A 21,660-nucleotide genomic window follows, 5' to 3' on the forward strand; every position below is an offset into this window, starting at 1 on the left:
AGTACTCTGTCTGACGCGAGTGAGATGGCGCCCAGAGTAGTCTATTCCAAAGCCGTACTAGGACTCCTGTCCTTCGCCTCTGAATAGTACTGACAGTTACTGCTGCCCAAAATTACAGTGTGTAAAAGTCTTTAGATAAACAAACTAACAGATTAATATAAAAAGAATAATAACATCGTCGCCTCCTAATTTTATTAATATAAAAAGAATAATAACATCGTCGCCTCCTAATTTTATCAGTAAATGCCAAATCGGGCTTAAATAACATGCGAACAAAATTCATATTAATTAGTCAAATATAATCGTTAACTGCATCTCATTGATATCTAATTTGATGTTTCGTTGAAATTTGTATGGTAATTTTATTTTTATTTAATTGTACGGTCACGAGTACTAACATGTATACACTTTGATACCATGTCACATTAACATTTTTGACAAATTAAACCGTAAGTCTCATTGAATGTCAAACATGATAGTGCGACAGGGTTCTAAAGTACATGATATTACTCATGACTGGTACGCGTAAGTCATTTACTAGTAGATTAATATGATATTGTTACTGTCGGCTTTTCCCATCATAATCGGTAGTTTGGTCTTACTTTACAAAATGATGATATAAAAATCTTATTTTTAATCGACTGCTCAGACCGGCAGTCGATTTTGTACAAAAATAAACCTTTCTTGTGCATTTTTTTTGACATGACTGATTTGCTGGAGATGGCATTAACTATTTGACCGGAATTTGTGAGTGAAACGAAAAAAAAAAACTATTTAGAAGGTATAAAATATAAATCATCTAATCTGTATAATTTCATAATTTATCTTTGACCTAGGAAACTACCGAAGCAAGATGGATCGAAGCAAATGGAATTCTATAGTCTCTGCTTACCCCGGTGGGAAATAGGCGTGAGTTTATGTATGTATGTATGTATGTATAATATCCTGTATATTTAGTAACAACGAAACGAAAACTTTGAGGGATGATTCAGACCATAATGGTCTGAGAGCAGCATTTCTGAATTGACATCAAGTGGAATTTTCCGTCGCAAAAGTATGGAACTGAAAATAATTCAAAAATTACTTACATTTTTATGAATTTTTCAACTGGAAATTTCCCTTGATATCAACTCAGTATCATGGCCTTAATCACCCCCTCAATATTTATTTTCCGGTGGGAAATAGGCGTGAGTTTATGTATGTATGTGTGACTAAATCATTCTTTGCCCGTGTTCCTACTGCGTAGTCCTACTAGTAGTACCATGGGGATTTTTTTTTGCCCGTGGTTCTATCAGTAGGACTGTAATATAAATATTATTATTTTGTATGGGCAATGGTCCTACTAATCGAATAGTACAGTCAACGTCAATATTATGAAATGCATTCTTTGCCCGTGGTTACTGGTTCTGAGATCCCAGGGCCCGTTTCAAAAACAGTAATAGACTAAGTATACTATTATAGATCTACCAGCTGAATTAACTCTATGCAAAGTTGGTTTTGTGCCAAATGAATATACAGTTTTATCAAAAAATCTAAAAAGGTAGGCACAAGTAAGAAAATGAAAAAAGAGGGTCAAGGAGTTTTACAATAAAATTGGTAAAGAATCAGCTAAATCATTCTTCTCGGTATACTTTATGATGTTCCTGTACAAAAGCCACTCACTCACTGACTCACTCATTTACCACGAGATCTCAGATACTACAAATGCTACAAGTCATATTTTGTAAGGGGATTTCTTTTAGACGGGAGTTTGCGAAAGTCAACCCCTAAGGGGGTAAAAAAGCTTGGCAAAATTTGTATGACACTCGTATAGTTTTAATAGCAGTCAAATCTTCAGGATAGGTGAGCGGACCCTGTAAAGGAAAATATAACACTAAGAATCTCCGCAGCGTCACCTCATTTCTCCCAGGGTCCTTACCTAACCTGAAGATTGGACAGGTCCCATTTTTTTATAGAAACGAATGCCTGTCCAACCTTCCAATACGAAGGAAACACCAGCCAGTACAGGTTAAGTCACATACTACCGAAAACACATTTTTTTAACTTACTCGATCAATTTTTTTATTTTATTTACGACGCATGACGCATATGCGTATGGATATTAAATAATTATTTTTATAGTGCAGGATAGTAATATTGTTTTGTTTTAAATTATAATATTTTAAAACCAGAATATTATTTTTCAATTAAAAAATATTCATTCATATAATATATTCATTTATTTATTGCAAAGTTATTTATAAGTAAGTAAAGAATATGAATAATATATAATATTATGTTATAAACATACATACATAAATAGCCTATATACGTCCCACTGCTGGGCACAGGCCTCCTCTCAATCAACCGGAGAGGGAAATATTATGGGGGGGAATATTATGTTATATTTATTATTAAGTCGAATTATAATTTATACCTCCTTAATAGTCTTTCTTGCCATTTCCCACAAAAAAAGAAGTACTTATTATTAAAAACATCTGAGCTTTTATACGATTTTATCAAAACGTAATCTGTGTTTACGAGTAGGCTGTCAAATAATTTCCACTACAATGATGTTTTCGTGCTAAGATGACATTAGGCCCACGCTTTTGATGTAGCCAACTAATGATTGTATGGAAATATTATATATGTGTATAAAGGATGAAAAGGTTGGATGTTTTTTCTTTTATTTATAGAGGATTTTACCAAAGTTTGTTACGCCAGTCTGCAGGACCCCAGACCCCGCCGGCGTGGTCGACGATTTCCCTCAATCAGCGCTTATCGCTATCGACCTACTAGGGTCGATTAATTCTTTTAAATATTTTTCCTCTCAGACAACGCCCTGAGCAGAGGTTCGCGCCCAACTGGGCACCCTCAGATCTGTTGTCTTAAATGTTGTACCGGGTGAGAGCCTTCAGCGTTCCCCGTTTGTCCGGCCAAGTAGTTAATGCCATCTGCGGCAAATCTACAATAAGTCACATCAAAAAAAAAGTAACGCCAGTTTCAGACGGTTCTGAAAAGTATCGGAAGGACGTAATAATATACGATCCCGACGACCCGATTACTCTAGCCATAGAGGCTGCCAATCAGCTCGCGACACCAAACACTTCAGAACTCTGATACCGACCCCGCCGGCATGGTCGTCGATTTTCCTCATTCGGCATTTTGTCACGTTTTTCTATGACGTCACAGGTAGCTTTTTCATACAAATGTCGTGTTTTGACGTTTAGTAAAAAGTATCTGATTTGACTAGTTAGAAACTACCCTATTGCTTTATGGGATTCTTGATGCCTTGTCACCATGAGGTTCATCATATCCATCTTAGGACTTCGTATCAACAGTGGCTGCAAGTTTGTCTTTGATTACTTGTAGCTGTCCACCCCATTAGGGGTTAAGGGCGAGAGTTTACGTAGATATTTGGTATGTTAATTTGATGACAGTTTCGCCCATAATCACAGAGAAACATTAATTATCGCAGAACAATATTGACTTTTATTTTGTTATGGTTCGCTATAACACCTTAACGAATTGATCACTAGAGTAGACTGTCGAGCACGAAAGTATTACATCGCATTAACACTTTCACGGACACAACTTCTTCTATCGTGTGGGTTTTGAAGTGAATTACCAACCTCATCAACCCTGGTGTCAGAGTTATTATTGAGTCGCCAAAGGCCCCTGATATGGCTCATGTAACGACTATTTACTTACATTAGTAAGTAGTATCCAGGACCAACGGCTTATCGTGCCTTACGAAGCACAGATCATCTTAATTTTGGACAATCAGGTGACCAGCCAGTAATGTCCTAACCAAACTAGGAATCATAAAGTGTTTTTTTGTGATATGTCCCCACCGGGATTCGGACCCGGGACCTCCGGATCGTGAGCCCAACGCTCAACCACTGGACCACGGTGGCCGTTACTTGCCGTGTGGGTACTTTGTTAATATTGTGATGGAAGGTAACTGTGACTATGACCTCTACAGACTGCACTTCGGGGAGTGTGCCCGCGATCTACACGAGCTCATTCCACCATCCCCCTTTTATCTTCGGACTTCCAGACGTACTGCCTGGATCCATCCCTTGGTGGATATCCCAACTATTCGCACAAAGCGCTTCGCATCGTCCTTCATTATGCGCACTGATAAGGAGTGGAATTCTCTGCCGTCTTCTGTATTTCCGAATGCATATAACCCGGGTGCTTTCAAGGCCAGAGTGAACAGGTACCTTCTGGGCGAGCTCCATCTTAGGCCTCGTCAATGCCTTCGGGCAAGTCTGGGGCCAAGAGCAAACCCATCCAAGGTAAAAAAAGAAGTTGCAATTAGGAATATAATCGTGAACTTACAATACAATACAATACAACACAACACAACACAACACAACACAATACAATACAATACAATACAATACAAATACACTTTATTGCACCAAACTAAAAATAAATAATTACAAAAAGTCTCTTAATTAAGTACATGGCAAATGGCGGCCTTACCGCTTAAAGCGATTTCTTCCAGGCAACCATAAGGTGAGGTAAAATGTAAAAAATAATAATTGAACTTATGTATGTTACAAGTTAAAACGATCGAATAATACACCGAATCCATACCATTTCATTACATATTGTTATCACATTTGACCTCAGTTCACATCACAATTTCAAAGTTGAAATGCAATTTATTTTTTCGCCTCATAAACCCATCCCTTCCACTTCCGCTTGCGTCTGTACTCACTAGTGCGTCAGCAACTTTTGTGATTGATTGTGACAGAACGGCAAACTTCCAGTGGGTGTACACTAGACTTTTACCGATATTAACTACTTTTCTTTTGGTTTGTACTTACTTTGTTTCTTATAGACGTCTTTGCTACCTGATGAAGGGAATTAATCGACTCTATATCGATTGATAATCGATTGTTGCAATATAATCGATATAATTGCAGAATTTCAATTTTTCAATTTACGAGTATTTTGTTTTCAATTTATTACTTACATCAAAATATAATGGAAACAGTTACAATCGAAAAGTGTAATTATGCAACGTACAATCAAAGATCAAAAGTGAAGTCACTGAGCCCAGCGAATTATTTGTAAACAGTGGTGAAATTCTGAACCATTAGTTGTCATAATTATAAAAATTATGTTTTTGTAGGTGTTTTTGGTCTATTACAGAAACGACATGTAACCAGGAGGTCTTAAGTGTAACCAGTTACTTTATTACTTTGCAAGAAACTGATTGGACTTTTGCAGCTTATAGTACATAGTAGTAGTCTTTCACCTCATCTTATGGTTGTCTGGACGAAATCGCTTTAAGCGATAAGGCCGCCATTTGCCATGTACTTAGTTAAGAAAATTTTTGTAATTATTTCTTTTTATTTTGGTGCAATACAGTATATATTTTTATTTTGTAAAAGTATTATTTTTAAATCAGTTTTTCAATTTTGCGTGTTTAAAGGTTGTATGCACATTTAGGTTAACTACATAAATGTAGTTTTACTAATGTGTCTCCACCACGAAATGAGGGTAGGCGAACCTAAATTGTTTGGCCGAAAATATGTCCAAATACCCTTGATTACAGTGTTACCATTATTAAAATACGGATAAATTGTTTCTTGCCCCATTATTAGGAATGAGTTATTTTATTGATATTATTATTTTTCGAGTTTAATTTATGTAAAATAGGGGAGTTTTTTTATTGTTCCCGATATCGCAGCTTATAACAATTATGTGCCTGTGAATATTCCCACTTCGGGAAATTTCCCGGCAGTAAAAACGCGTAAAACTTATTTCAAAAGAGCTTTATTATAGTAACGAAAAGTGAAGAAAAAAAAAAAGAAAGAGAAGTGTGTCAGGGTCGAAGCAAAAAATGTAATTCTATAGTCTGTTTACCCCGGTGGGAAATAGGCGTGAGTTTATGTTATGTATGTATGTTTATTATAGTAACTGTATGAAATATAATGGAGAGGGGTTGCGACAGTGGAAGAATTAGGAAAAAACTTACAGTTTGTCTCGCCAATGTTAAATCCAATATTGTTTTCACTTCACAAACACTCACAATCGTCGGGAATGCATTCCATGTAGGTTTTATTTAGGTTTTTGAGGTTTTCTTTAATATTTGATGCGAGGTACTTGCGTCGTCCGCGCGGCAATCGCAAGAAGTGGTTTCTTTTTAAATATGGCGGTCGTTTCGTCTGTCCTTGTCAAATGGCAAAGGGAAAGGGCGGGAATTTCAAATGCGTGGGAAATGTTTAAATAACGAACAGTAACCTTTACACAAATAAGACCAGAGTACAAGAAAGAACAATTTGAAAAAGAAAATCAGCCAGTGTCCTTAGTATTAAAGAGTTTTTACAACGGGAACATTCCTACTTTGGGAATCTTCCCAGAAACAACACATTACTGCTTATAACAGGCTTATTATATATATTTTTGTAATATAATGTTGGCGATTAGTGGAATTCATACTTTTACATACCTATACTACGTAACATAGTTATTGAGTGAGAGTCCTCAGCGTTCCCCATCTGTCCGGCCAAGTAGTTAATTCCGTTTTCGGCAAATCTACAATAATTCACGGCAAAATAAAAGCAACTCATTTGATATAATACAAAATTAATAAATAAATGAATTAAAAAAGAAGAAATGAACTTTATATTTTTGACTCGTAAGTATGTAGTAATTTAGTAATACTTACATAAATCATACATACATACATAAACAGCCTATAGGCGTCCCACTGCTGGGCACAGGCCTCTCCTCAATCAACCGGAAGGAGTACGGAGCATACTCCACCACGCTGCTCCACTGCGGGTTGGAGTAGGTGTTTGGGCTATAACCCGGGACCAACGGCTAACGGTTAGAGGTAGTAATTTATTATTGACTTAGGAAACCACCCCACAATACGTTCATCATAATATCCATTCTGGAACTCCGTATCAAAACTGGCATCAAACTCCGTATCAAAATCAAATCGAATATACTTTATTGCACTGAACTAAATTTTAACAATAGAATAGAATAGAAAACGTTTATTATAAAAGGACGCCACACACGAAAAAAAAAGACAACGACATCATATCAAATTTCCACGAAAACAATTACAAAAAAGCAAGACGGATGTTTGTCGAAATGATCATAAAGAGGTGGTGGACGTCCTGAGATAAAAGGGCCTCACTCAGCACAAGTCGCGACGTGAACCACGACGCTGGTATTATGTGGAACCTGTTGGGTGACAATCAGACATAAGACACGAATACAGTACTATTTAGGCGGCCTTATTGCTCGGCTTATCTGTCTTAATCCATAACATTATTCACTTAACGACATCAAAAGTCCCTTCATACACCCATAAGGGATAAATGGGGTAAATGCGACAGTGATGGATGTTGCCAAATAAATAAAAAGTCAATATTTTACTACTGGCCACCCCGCACGACAGACTGTGGTCAGATGATAGTTCAATTAATATTATAAATTATTTGCGGTTTGTGCCGAACAGAGGAAAGTGTGGAGACGAAATAGGCTTAAATTTATTATTCGCTCCAAATGCTTACGAATAATTTAACATAAAATAGAACGTAAACAGAAGGCCACGAACTACCGCTGAATCTGTTGTTTTGTGCGTGTGATTGTGATACGGCCTCCGTGGTCCAGTGGTTGAGCGTTGGGCTTACAATCCGGAGGTCCCGAGTTCGAATCCCTAGTTTGGTTAGGACATTACAGGCTGATGACCTAATTGTCCGAAAGTAAGACGATCCGTGCTTCGGAAGGCACGTTAAGCCGTTGGTCCCGGTTATTACTTACTGATGTAAGTACGTAGTCGTTATATGAGTCATGTCAGGAGCCTTTGGCGGCTCAATAGTAACCCTGACACCAGGGTCGATGAGGTTTGTAATCCACCTCAGATTCCACACGATAGAAGAAGAAGTATGTGGGGTGTGTGCAGTGTTGCTTCAATCGGTTATGAATAATTCAGTCACTTAAAGAGTGACGCACTTTGCAAATTATGTCGGGAAAAATAATTGTTAAGTAAATAATTGTTGTTTACCTTATATTTTGTATAAGTACCTAATAAAGCCGCCCGTTGTGCTTTTCTGTATATTATTATGTTGTTCTTATCTCCGTATTTTGTGTCAATTGTGCTCAATAAAGTATTTTATCTATCTATCACGTAGCAATTCTCCTGTTCTTATACTCACACCTTTCACAAATATATCCTTTTTTACACAATCCAAACACACTTTCACGTAGCGAACTAATTAATTGTTTACAAAAATATATATTGTTTTAATTTTAAGTGACAAATTGTATCTCATATTGTTAAAAAAAAAATACTTAAAAATATTTTAATAAATGCATAAAGTTTTAATAATTGAGCGACTCCATGCCACCTAAGTCTTGGGCTTTCCACTCAATATGTTATTTGCACCATTTTTCACTCGAATAGCTGCTAACTGAACGAAACTGGATGTTCATATTGTTTTTAATAAAATATTGATAATAGTTTTATTGCTGTGCCTCATCCAGTATGATTTATCACAACCATTTTAGATCTTCAACCCTAAAGGTGGATGATAGACATAACATACATAACATAACATAAACAGCCTATATACGTCCCACTGCTGGGCACAGGCCTCCCCTCTCTCAACCGGAGGGGGTATGAAGCATACTCCACCACGCTGCTCTAATGCGGGTTGGTGGAGGTGGTTTTTTACGACTAATAGGACCAACTGCTTAACGTGCTCTCCGAAGCACGGAATCGTCTTACTTTTTCGGACAATCAGGTGATTCAAGCCTGAAGTCCTTACCAAACAAAGGACAGTCTTACAAAGTGATTTCGACCATGTCCCCATCGGGAATCGAACCCGGACCTCCAGATCGTGAGCCTGACGCTCTAATTACACAACGGAGGCTGTTACCACGGGGGATGATAGACATAAGAGGATTACTAACGAGGAAGTGTTAGTTGTTTTCTGACGTGACTTATTGTAGATTTGCTGCAAAAGGCATTAGTTACTTGGCCGGACAAATAGGGCTGAGGGTGTTGTCTGAGAGGATAATATTTGAAAGAATCATTTGACAGCGATAAAAGCTCAATGAAGGAAATCGTCGACCACGCCGGCGTGGTCGGTATCGCGGTCTTGAAGAGTTTGTTGTCGCGAGCCGTTTGGTCGCTCACTGTTACGTCCTTTTGCAGAGGCTGTCTGGACGCAGAAGAAACTGCCCCCCATGTAATCCTGGAATGCACGGAAGTGTCAGCACAACGGGTAAAAATCCTCAAAGGAATGGGGTCGCTCCGCGAAGCCTGTGGAAACCACAGGAGGCTTCTGAGCTTCTGCAAGGAGATAGGTTGGCTTACGTAGTCAACAATTACACGCATAATGGGCCATCTTAGAGTCTAAATGCGGAAAACAGAGCCCACTAACATAACATACGTCCTTTAGAGGAAATGCTATAAAGAGTAAGGAGTAAAAAAGACATAAATATGCAAAAATATCAAGGAAAGAAAAGGAAAGATGATTGGACACTTAGTGCCATCTTGAGATGGATGAACATCTTGACTACCCCATTGGGATATAGTTGTAAGCTTTGTAAAAAAATGCTGAATTTTTATACACACCACTCAAAAAACAACCTAAATCTAAATATTATATTCTTAAATATATAAAAGGAGAAACTGACTGACTGACATATCAACGTACAGCCTAAACGGCTAAACGTAGGCACTTGAAATTTGGAAGGGACGTAGCTTAGGTACACTAGAGGTGCACTAAGAAAGGAATTCCCGAAATTCCCACGGGAACGGGAATTAGCGGGAAAATCCTTTTCTACGAAAAATCTAAACCGCTTAAGATAGACGCTTGAAATTTGGCATGCAGGTACATTAGTAAACTTAAAGTGTAGTTGCAACGGGACATTGCAAAATTCCCACGGGAACGGGAGTTAGCGGGAAAAAACATTTGTATGAAAAAATCTACACCGCGGACGAAGTCGCGGGCAAAAGCTAGTTATAATGTATGATAGGTCATCCTTTTTACCGACTTTAAAAAGGAGGAGGTTATTGAACCATTTGTCACCCGCGAGTTATTATATTAAACTGTGCGCAATCTCCGTCATATAATGGCAACACCAAATTACAGTGACTCGTCGAACTGCGGGCGAATAATTAAATATTACGCTGCAACACTGAGAACATAAATCACATGGGACTCTGTTTCCATTGGACGGCCGAAAAATATAACGTGACGTTGAGGTGTTAAAAAAAACATTTAAACTTTATTGCACACTATCAGATACAACATGTAACTACAGCACAAAACGACGGCCTTATTTATCTGAAGCAATTTCTTCAATCACGAATCAGTCAAAAAAAAATTGGATACGGTACGGTGCACTTTGGCCAAGTGGTAATGCAATTTCTGACAAATCTACACTAAGTCATGTCAAAAAAATCATGTAACCTACTTACAAAATTACTACGGAGTTTGTATGAAAAAACAACCTGTGACGTCATAGAAAAACGTGACAAAACAAAACAAAATATTACTATAAAACGCCCTAAACATTATTCTCGGCAAAAAAGAAATGGCGCATTTTTCTGTGACTTTCTACAATCATTTTAGGCATTTACATCTTTGTCAGATTTAAGCAGCATTTAAAATTGTTGTGATAGCTTTTAAAATGCCTGTAAAATCCAACGAGAGAGCGGCAGAAACACTAAAAGTTCAAAAAAATAATAATCATGAATTAAAGTTTAAACCTTCTACCTGAAAATATCGTAATACAATGGACACACGTACTATTTAGGCTAAATTCATAACACGCCTGTATACGACAATAGGTCATAGCCGCCATTGTCCTTATAAAATACCTAAAATATTTAACTTATTAATTAATTACTGTCTACAGAGATGACATAGGTTGTGCTCCCTTAAAATACCTAAGTTTGGTACACACCATCTAAGTTTATTTTAAGTTATAAGTACCTGTCATTTTCTTATCCGCCGAAAAGGAAAGGGACGGGTAATCGACAGGCATAAAATGTATGAAACACACGTCAATTTTAGACAGAAATTTAAATATATTTTTTCCATTCCATAATTGTATATTGTCCAATAACCCGACAGAATTAAGTTGACAGCACAGGTCAAACGAATTGCATGTAAGTTGCATATTTTATTCGCCCGGGTTACTCTTTCATTTTGAAATTAACTGCAGTCAGTCAATAATTCGTGCCTTTTCTTTTCGGCGAATAAGAAAATGACGGGTATAACTTAAAATAAAATTAGGAGTTAAAAATATTGCGGTATTAATCTTGCAGCTTCTTTTTCCCCGGCTATACAGATTGTGAGAAGCTGCAGTAGTTTTAGGCGGATGAGACTTTCGTTATGTAAAAATAACGATTCAAATAGTAACTATGTTACCGACAGAAGAAAGATATTTTTGAATTTGAATACTTACTATAAGATAATTTCCAGTGCAATAAATATCATTTATCAATATAGCTGATTGGTTTGTCAAACAAATTGTTTAGATAGTTGAATGTAATTGATACAACACATGACCTATGACATAATACACGTTTGAGTTAGACCGTGTAAGTATAATATTTTAACAACGAGACCGAACTCACGCCCGTAATCCCTTTCGAGGATGGCAGACACTCGAGTCTCTACAAAATAAATTGCAGCTTCAACTATCAGATTACTTCTGAAAACACTCTATTTTTATTTTTATTTATTTTTTATTTATTTAGATAGGTCACACCAACACTCTTGTTGGTGTAGCATTCTCCGTGCTACTTTTTAGGAATAAATAGGGCAAAGGTTTCTCCCTTTTCCGCCCCGCAGTACTCTGTCTGACGCGAGTGGTTTGGCGCCCAGAGTAGTCTATTTCAAAGCCATATTAGGACTCCTAGGAACAAATCTTAAATAGCAATATGGATATCTTGGGTAATTGCTGCAATGTGGCCTTTTTCAACAACATAGAACAAGCTAACAATTAGCTAGCGAGGGCAGCAGTAACTGTCAGTACTATTCAAAGGCGGAGGAGGCGGAGGAAGGCAAGAGGGAAACCACTGCCCTATTTTGCCTAAAAAAGTAGCATGGAGGAAAATGCTACACCGACAAGAGCGTGTCCCTTAAATTGATGATGATGAGTACAAGCTACGATTAACGATTTTATCCCAAAGTCGTTGTTATGATGACATGTTATGCTAAACAGTACAAATCGAACATTCATTTGTCGATAGGTACCTGTACAACTGACAAGTGACTCAGTTCACAAAATATCGTGGTATTGTGCAGTTGTTATCACAAAGTATTGGAGTTTGATAAACAAGAGTAGGTAAGTTTACATTCTGCACTTCAAAACTGCTACATTCATGAACATTTTTATGGTTAGAGTCATAGTTAGGAGATGTGGTAGCCCCTTACTTTAAGAGCACAGGTTTGATTCCCAGACAAGCCTAAACCAATCACCCTCCTGCACTTATCCCACTCTAAGTGCTGTCAGCTATTTAACATAACATAAACAGCCTATATACGTCCCACTGCAGGGCACAGGTCTCCCCTCCGGAGGTCCGGGTTCGATTCCCGATGGGGACATTGTCGAAATCAAAAAGTTCGCGGAATGGAGGGGTTGGAGGGGGTTGGTTTGCTCGTACAGGTAGCCGCTAGTTGCACACCTCATTAACAGTATATGTACCAAGTTTGAAGCAAATCGGGTCATTAACGTTTGAACTATCGACCAGCAAACAAGTGAATCGGGAAGAACTCAGCGAATATGGAGAAAATTGAACACCGCGCCGTCATTAAGTTCCTCACCAAGCAAGGAAAATCCGCTCAGACGATTTTTCAAGAGCTGTTAGCAGTTTACGCGGGCTCTGCCCCTGGTAAAACCATGGTTTACAAGTGGCATAGTCTATTCAAGCAAGGAAGAGAGTCGATTGAAGATGAACCCCGCTCCGGACGGCCCATTGAGGCCACCACACCGGAAATCATCGAAAAAGTAGAGAAACTTGTATTAGAAGATACCCGCTTGAAGAAGAAGCAGCTTGCAGCAATGGTCGGTGTATCCGAAACAAGTATTTTAAATATCCTACATCAACATCTTGGGATGACTAAGGTCAGCGCAAGATGGGTTCCAAGAATGCTCACGCCACTTCAAAAAAGCGAGCGTGTCGAGTGTTCTCGCCAGTTTTTAGAGCTCTGTGGAGAGAATAAGGAAGAAGTTATGGCCCGGATTGTTACTGGAGATGAAACCTGGGTTCACCACTATGAACCTGAGTCGAAGCAAGAGTCGATGCAGTGGCATAAAAAAGGCAGACCTCCTCCAAAGAAGTTTAAGGTGTCACAATCGGCCGGAAAGATCATGGCCACTATTTTTGGGATACAGAAGGTATTTTGCTGATTGATTATAAAGATCGTGGTGTAACTATAACGAGACATTACTACGCTTCTTTACTGGATAGATTGAGAGAGGCTATCAAGGAAAAAAGAAGAGGAAAGCTGTCAAGAGGTGTGCTCCTTTTGCACGACAACGCACCCGTCCACACGTGCCATGTTGCGACGGCTGCCATTCACCGATGCGGGTTCGAAAAATTAAACCACCCGCCTTACAGTCCAGACTTGGCCCCCAGCGATTATTATTTGTTCCCAAAAAAGAAAAAGGAACTGCGTGGACGAAAATTTGGCGATGATGAAGAAGTCAAGTCTGCAATTTCGGCCTATTTTGACAGCAAAGAGAAATCTTTTTTTTATGATGGAATAAACAAATTATTTGATAGATCCGGAAAATGTGTTAAGGTTAAGGGAGAATATATTGAAAAGGAAAATAGTTTCGTGTTTAATTTCGACCCCCTTCCCCCTCATTCCGCGAACTTTTTGACCTCCCCTCGTAAATCCGATATTTAATGACGTTTTTCTATGACGTCAATTTTTTTTCATACAAATTCTATAGTAATTTGTGTTTGACGTTTAGTAAAAAGTAACTTATTTGACTTTTTGGAATCTAGCCTATTAAACGGGTGTCTGACAATAAAAGTACCGAGTTTTTCAACAAAAGTGCTGACCAGATTTTTTCTTTTATAAAAAGGCGTGTGATAACTCGAAATGAGGTCATTTTGAAGTCATTGACGACGTAATGCGACCATGCATCATTGCGGGCCTCATTATGTGCATTTTGTTATCATTTACAATATATCGCCTGTCAAATACAAGATAATGCAGTTTTTGTGCTTATAAATGATGCAAAATACCTTTAGTTACTTGATGTCCGGGGTAAAAAGCAACTGTTTTGAAAAAGCAAATAGTTGGAAACTAAGATGCCTATTGTCAATTGTTCCATAACAACCGTCAAACTAATGTTTCTCACAACCTGTATAGCCGAGTAAAAGCTGCAAGAAAAACCTCGGCCTAGACGTTCTTTAAAACATTATTTTATATCAGTGTTTTATTCTGTTTTTGCAGTCATGTGGTCATGCGACCCCACCGTCTCATCAACAGTGGCTCAGGGCTACCAAGCCACGGGGCCAGCAATGGTCAGCGCTGTCCAGACAATCCTAGCGGCCCAATGTTTGATAGCCCCTGACATGTTTGGTGATCCGAGTGATTTGGAAGTAGAAAAACTGACTGGTAACATTCATTTAGAAATAAAGTCCCTATTGGCTGTAACAAAAACAAAAACATACACAAGTTTTTCCAATCGTTTCAGACACGACTTATGACTTCATAATAGTGGGAGCAGGCACAGCTGGGTCAGTGGTGGCTAACCGTCTCCTTGAAGAGGAGCAGTGGAAGGTCCTGCTGCTGGAAGCTGGTGGAAACCCAACATTGGGTACTGAAGTGAGTGGGAAAGATTTATCATGAGCTCACGACTATATCCCAATTGGGGTAGTCCAAGGTACATCCATCGCAAGATGAACTTAGTACCCACACTTCACCGAGCTTTCTAACGGCCTCCGTGGTCCAGTGGTTGACCGTTGGGCTCACGATCCGGAGGTCCTGGTTTCGAATCTCGGTTGGGACATATTATAAAAATCACTTTGTGATCCCTTGTTTGGTTAGGACATTACAGGCTGATCACGTGATTGTTTGAAAGTAAGACGATCCGTCCACCTCATAACTCACACGATAGAAGAAGACCGAGCTTTCTGTTAGACCAACGTGATTGGTGGTCAGCCGTATCGCCGTCTGTAATGGTCGAGCCAACTGCGTTAGGGAAAACTGTTCTTAAAATAAATTAATAACACATTGTTGCAAGTCCGGTACAGGAGTTCGAAACGGCGCTTCCCGATTGAGACACCAGCCTATTTACCACAGGACCACATTGACTATTAGTATGTTAGTAAGAACATGGTTTTTCAAATTATGACCTTTACAGATACCAGCCCTTTTCATAAACAACTACGGGACGAACGAAGACTGGAATTTCCGAACGGAGCCACAGGAGCAAGCCTGTCTGAATTATAAGGAGCAAAGATGCTACTGGCCTAGAGGAAAAGTGTTAGGAGGAACCAGCAGTATAAACGGCATGTATTATATCAAAGGAAATCAAGAAGACTACGACAGTTGGGGCATAGAAAATTGGAAATACGAAAACATAAAGAAATATTTTCTAAAAAGTCCTAAACGCAAATCTAAAGACGACACAGATGAAAATAAAAACAAAGTTAAACGTGATAATATAAATTTAGAGCATAATTATGAAAAACATCCTATAGAAGACATGTTAATTAAGGCAAATGAAGAAATGAATATCTCTTTTGTGGAAAATTTTAACGAAGAAATACAGAAAGGAGTGGGTGTTGCATCGACTACAACTAAAAATGGACAAAGAGAGAGTACTCTCAATGCTTTTCTAAAACCCTTAAAAGAAAATAGCAGATTTACAGTATTGAAGAATGTTTACGTAGAAGAAATTTTGTATGACGAAGATACTGCTATTGGTGTAAGGCTTTATTTCATCAAAAATCCAAGCAAAAAATATGAAGTTAAAGCAAAAAAAGAAGTTATATTATCGGCGGGTACTATCAACTCTGCTGAAATTTTGTTAAAATCAGGTATCTTTCCTGATAAGCAGTTTATGAATTCTTTTATAACACCAAAAGTAAAATTGCCAGTAGGAGAAAACTTGCAAGATCACATTTTTGCTCCTGTGATATTCAAAATGGAAAGTGAAAATGACTCAAATACTCTCCCAAAAATATTAAAATATTTCTACGAATATATTCTTGATAGAAAAGGACCGTTATCCGATTTAAGACCACAAAGAATAGTATCTTTTATAAATACCACTGACGATACTGCTAAAACTGCTGATATACAAAACCATTTCATAGTTGTATATCCAAATCAATCAAATATTGTTGATATATTTGGTCAGCATAATTTTTCCGATCAGTTTTACAATGCTTTCAACGAACTTAACAAAAATAATATCATTATCATTGTTTACGTAACTCTGCTACAGCCAAAATCTAGAGGCAAAATCGTTCTTGAGAACGACAAAGTTATAATCAAAGCCAATTATTTACACGAGGGCGAAGATTTAGAAAATCTAGTCAAAGGCATGAAAGTTGCTATAAAACTAAAAGATACAGAATCATTTAAAAACTCTAGTTTGAAACTACATTTCATTGAAATTGATGCTTGCAAAAATATTGAAAAAGATGATGATGACTTCTTAAGATGCATAGCGAAGCATTTGACAGGTACACTTTACCACGCAGTAGGTACCAATAAGATGGGTAAACAAGAAGATGAAACAGCAGTGGTAGATGAAAGGTTAAGAGTCAAACATGTAAAGAATCTAAGAGTCATAGATGCAAGTGTAATGCCCAAAATTGTAAGAGGCAATACAATGGCAGCTACTCTTATGATTGCTGAAAAAGGTGCTGATATGATTAAGGCTGATTGGCGGACGAATAAAAAATGATTATGTATATTTATTTTTATTTCAGTTTTTAAGAAACCTGTGTAGTGTATATGTGCGTAGGATATCGTAATTTAACGGCCTCTGTGGTCCAGTGGTTGAGCTTTCTGCTCACGATCCAAAGGCCCCGGTTCGAATCGCGATGGGGACAAATCACAAAAATCACTTTATTGGTCTCACTTGTCTTTGTCAGGTTGGTTAAGACATTACATGCTGATCACCAGATTGTCCAAAAGTAAGATAATCCGTGTTTCGGAAGGCACGTTAAGCCGTTGGTCCCGGTTACTACTTACTGACGTAAATACGTAGTCGTTACATGAGTCATGTCAGGGGCCTATGGCGGCTCAATAATAACCCTGAGGGCCTGAGACCAGAGTTGATGGGGTTGGTAATCCACCTCACAACCCACACGATAGAAGAAGAAGATCGTAATATGAAAAGCAACTTGACGCTACTCAGAACTATCCATGCTTCTAACGTCCTGTTATGAGTACAAACAGAACAGACTCAGTCAGTCTTCAGTTTGGATACAAATATTATAAGTATTCTTTGCTACAATTTGGCTTTCATCAACACTTACCTGCTTGCGTCTCAAAATGAATTGTCTCTATTATGTTTAATAATAACCATCGCCTCCTAATAATACTATTAGCATATTTTATGCGTCGTCTGCATGTAAAGCTTCGAAAGCAACATTTTCGTGGTTACTCCCATTTGGCAATGAACCTGACAGCTGTTGTGTGGAGTATGAAAGCCGACAAGCTTCACAACGTGCGATATGTACCGAAGTTAGGGTTGTCACTTTTTGTTTTAAATCATTATTTTATTTACATACATAAACTCACGCGCGTATTCCCTGAAGGGGTGGGCAGAACAACAAATAGTCAAGAAACTATTTGCAGCCACTTTTGATACATAGTGCTAAGGTGGATAATAATAAACAGTATGATGATAGGGGATCAGCCTATCGCTCTTATGATCCATCATGTTCGACAGGACGCTGATGGATTATTTTGTGTAAACAGCATTTTTTTCTGTAATCGATTCTATTTAACCTAAACTGTAGTTACATGAGTCATGTCAGGGGCCTATGGCGGCTCAGTAATAACCCTGACACCAGGGTTGAAGGGGTTGATAATCCACCTCACAATCCACACGATAGAAGAAGAAGACCTAAACTGTCTTGTAAAAATGTCCCAATGCTAATTGCAGGCCTTGCTTCAATCAACTTTAGGGTTACGAACTTTGCTACATAGAGAGTTAATAGAGGGCTTTGCCCAGCAGTGGGACGTACCTATGCTGTGTACTACATCGTCAAAGGTCAAACTTCAATATCAATAATAGGTTAGGGAACGGGTGGACAGCTTATATATTTAAGATATATTAAGAAGACGAATGGGCATAGAGGATAAATTTTAGGGGACGAGTGGGTACTGACCCCTTTGTGGGTTGATCGGGAATAATTAATAAATTAATAAATTTTAAAAATATATAATAAATAAAAAAATAAAAGAAATAAAAAATAATAATACAATATATTATATTTGTTTAATATTTTGCAAGTTATTTAAATACTGTAATATTTCCTTTTTTTTAAATATATCGTTGTAAATTATCTTTTTAACTATTTTTTTTTCATTATTATTTGTTTATTCCAAGATTCAATAATAAAAAAAATAACAAATACCTACAAATAGGCTACGGGCTGCTTAAAAGGCATTTTTTTACCTCTATATTTCAAAAAGCAAGAAGCTGGCAACCCTACCGCAGCCGGTGGCGGCTACCCGTGTAGGGCGCTTGTTCTTTTCCTTTATTTCATTTTTGCGAATATATCGTATTTTTAATACTTTTTGGCTTATCTTTATCTGTTTGACCGTTTTTTTCTGAGGTTTTTTCATTCGAACGCATAAAATATCTATATAACAAAAAGTTTATTGCGAATTATTGGCCTTGAGAGAAATTCAAAATGGCTGACCTGTTTTGGCGCTAAATTGTTTTAAAAAGCTATAGGTTATTTTCGTATCTTCTAATTGCTCACGGAAATATCAAATATGATATAGAAATCTGTCGCAATTATAATTAATTTGACATTTACGTAGTTCTTGTCAAAAAAGTTAATGTAACATGGTACCAATTAATTCAACAAAGCGTCATGTTAGTGTTCAGGGAACGTACCATGTAGCTACAATGTAATTAAATTTGCCTGAGTAATTTAATTACGCCCTTTCCATTATGATGGATTCATAATGGGCTTGTCATCATACGGTTCATCCCTATTTTCTCATTACTACAGGCTCTGTCCAGCCTATTAGGGGTTACGGTGGTGAGTTTATGTATGCAAGTATGTGTATACATACATATATACATAAAGGGCCTCTATATAAGAAAGAAAAAAGCCCCCCCTCAATCAACCGGAGGGCGTTTAGAGGACATTCCACCACGCAGCTGCACTGCGAGTTGGTTAAGACTGGAGACATTACACTTGTCGCGGACGCCGTGCTAGAGAGAGACGGCGCCGCTAGAAAAGGACGGAACGAGGAAGTGCCATTAGAGCGAGACGTCACTACTGTTAGAATAGGATAACAATTAAGTAATGTAAATAGCACGCAGTACCTAACTAGTTGTGAACCCAAAAATAGTACCTAAGGTGGGCAACACGAATAAATACGCTTGGAAACCGATCGAGTCTTTAATTTGAACTCAAGATCCTGATCCTGAATACTCCAAATACATACATAACGTAACATAAACTGCCTATATACGGCCCACTGCTGGGCACAGGCCTCCCCTCAATCAACCGGAGGGGGTATGGAGCATACTCCACCACGCAGCTCCAATGCGGGTTGGTGGAGGTGTTTTTACGGCTAATAGCCGGGACCAACGGGTTAACGTGCCCTCCGAAGCACGGAATCATCTTACTTTTTCGGACAATCAGGTGATTCAAGCCTGAACAGTCCTTACCAAACAAAGGACAGTCTCACAAAGTGATTTCGACAATGTCCCCATCGGGAATCGAACCCGGACCTCCAGATCGTGAGCCTAACGCTCTAACCACTAGACCACGGAGGCCGTACTCAAAATACAGTCCATAACAATACCCTAGCGTTGTCCCGTTTTTCACGAGGTCCGCTTACCTAACCTTGCCAGGTCCGGCTTTTTACAGGACTGCCTGACTGACCTTCCAACCCACGAAGACTAGATACTTTTAAACTTTGTATAAACCCTTAATTAAAGCTTGAAAGGAGCACTATTAGTCACTACAGACTAAGATTTCCATACATTTCACATAGATATTAATAGAGACTTCACATAGGACCTCATTTGCATAGGTCAAGTCGACCCGAGATACTTAAGCCTTTAATGGGAGCAAAGATTATGTAATTAATAATTCAGAGGAGACACAGAAATATTTTTGGACATTCTGGCTATGACATCAAATCTCTGAGAGGCGTTTATAAGTGACTCTCTTAGGACGAATACCAAGCATTATCCCGTTTTTCACAGAGTCCGCTCCTAACCTGAAGATCTGACAGGTCGATTTTTTACAGAAGCGACTGTCTATCTGATCTTCCAACCTGCGAAGAAAAAACCAGCCCAATACTGGTTAGGTCACATATCTGCGAAAATGCGTTTCTCGGGAGTGCGGGTTTCCTCATGATGTTTTCCTTCACCGCTGAGCATGTGATAGTAATTTATGATCCAAACATGAATTCGAAAACAAATTCGACAATCACTGCGACCTCAAAGTGAGAGGCGAGCGTTCTACCAGCTGGGCTACCATGGCTCATTAAATTACACTCTGGCTTACCTAATCTTTGACCGTGATTGTAATATTCTTGTACTTAAGACAAATTAATGTTAGATCTTAGTTGTTATTGTTCGATGTCTTCTATCTCAACAGGACAGGCACTAAGGCCGCCTTTATAGACCAGATTTAGTGCTGTCCTATTGGTAAGGTTTCAGATCCTTAGAGTAAGTCGTCTGTAACTCAACTCGGCCTCAGCTGAGCAGTTTGGTACCTATTTTAAGTTGGCATTTAACGTCCTCGACTTTATTCGACTGCCAACATAATAATACGAAAAGAATGACGTCATGCCTTACCGGAGTACTAATCTCGAGATTGAGGCACCGTCTAAGAATACCGATTTTGGGTTGAGTTTGAGGAAGACCTTGAGGTCGCCTTAACTGAGGACAGAGTTGAGAAAGGTTGGAGTTAATATCTTGGAATAACTTTTTCTTTTTTTGACATGACTTGTTGTATATTTGCTGCAGATGGCATTAACTACTTGGCCGGACGAATGGGGAGCGCTGAAGGCTCTCACCCGGTAAAACGTTTAAGACAACAGGCCTGAGGGTGCCCAGTTGGGCGCGAACCTCGGCTTAGGGCGTCGTCTGAGAGGAAAAATATTTGAAAGAGTTAATCGACTCTAGTGGATCGATAGCGACAAGCGCTGATTGAGGGAAGTCGTCGACCACGCCGGCGGGGTCGGTATCGGGGTCCTGAAGTGTTTGGTGACGCGAGCTGATTGGCTGCCTCTATGGCTAAAGTAATCGGGTCGTCGGGATCGTATATCACGTCCTTCAGACGCCTCTTGGTATACGGGTGTTTAGTTAATCATACGATAAATGGACCTCATCCGTCTGTGAATATGAGGTTTAAGAGGAATAGCTGACACACAAATAAAAAACGAATTTAACTACAATTTCACTTGCTGGCAAGTGTCAATTTTGTATATTTATTTTAAGCACATA

General features: G+C 38.5%; 1 protein-coding gene across 1 annotated transcript; it reads left to right on the forward strand.

Annotated features, from left to right (window-relative positions):
• Positions 1–12,273: 12,273 nt before the first annotated feature.
• On the forward strand, positions 12,274–16,918 carry LOC126378391 (glucose dehydrogenase [FAD, quinone]-like). The gene is made up of 4 exons (XM_050026715.1): positions 12,274–12,317; positions 14,445–14,609; positions 14,689–14,819; positions 15,358–16,918. Exons 2-4 carry the CDS (start codon positions 14,447–14,449, stop codon positions 16,909–16,911), a joined length of 1,848 nt encoding a protein of 615 aa, XP_049882672.1. The 5' UTR covers positions 12,274–12,317; positions 14,445–14,446; the 3' UTR covers positions 16,912–16,918.
• The last annotated feature ends 4,742 nt before the right edge of the window (positions 16,919–21,660 follow it).

This window comes from Pectinophora gossypiella, chromosome 26 (assembly GCF_024362695.1).
Source record: "Pectinophora gossypiella chromosome 26, ilPecGoss1.1, whole genome shotgun sequence".
Taxonomy (NCBI): Eukaryota; Metazoa; Arthropoda; class Insecta; order Lepidoptera; family Gelechiidae; genus Pectinophora; species Pectinophora gossypiella.

Excerpts from the sequence above, each read along its gene's own strand:
- LOC126378391 (XM_050026715.1), top strand. The coding sequence starts at position 14,447 with ATGTGGTCATGCGACCCCACCGTCTCATCAACAGTGGCTCAGGGCTAC. Across the intron at positions 14,610-14,688 it reads GGAAGTAGAAAAACTGACTG|ACACGACTTATGACTTCATA; the intron begins GTAACATTCATT and ends CAATCGTTTCAG. Across the intron at positions 14,820-15,357 it reads ACCCAACATTGGGTACTGAA|ATACCAGCCCTTTTCATAAA; the intron begins GTGAGTGGGAAA and ends TGACCTTTACAG.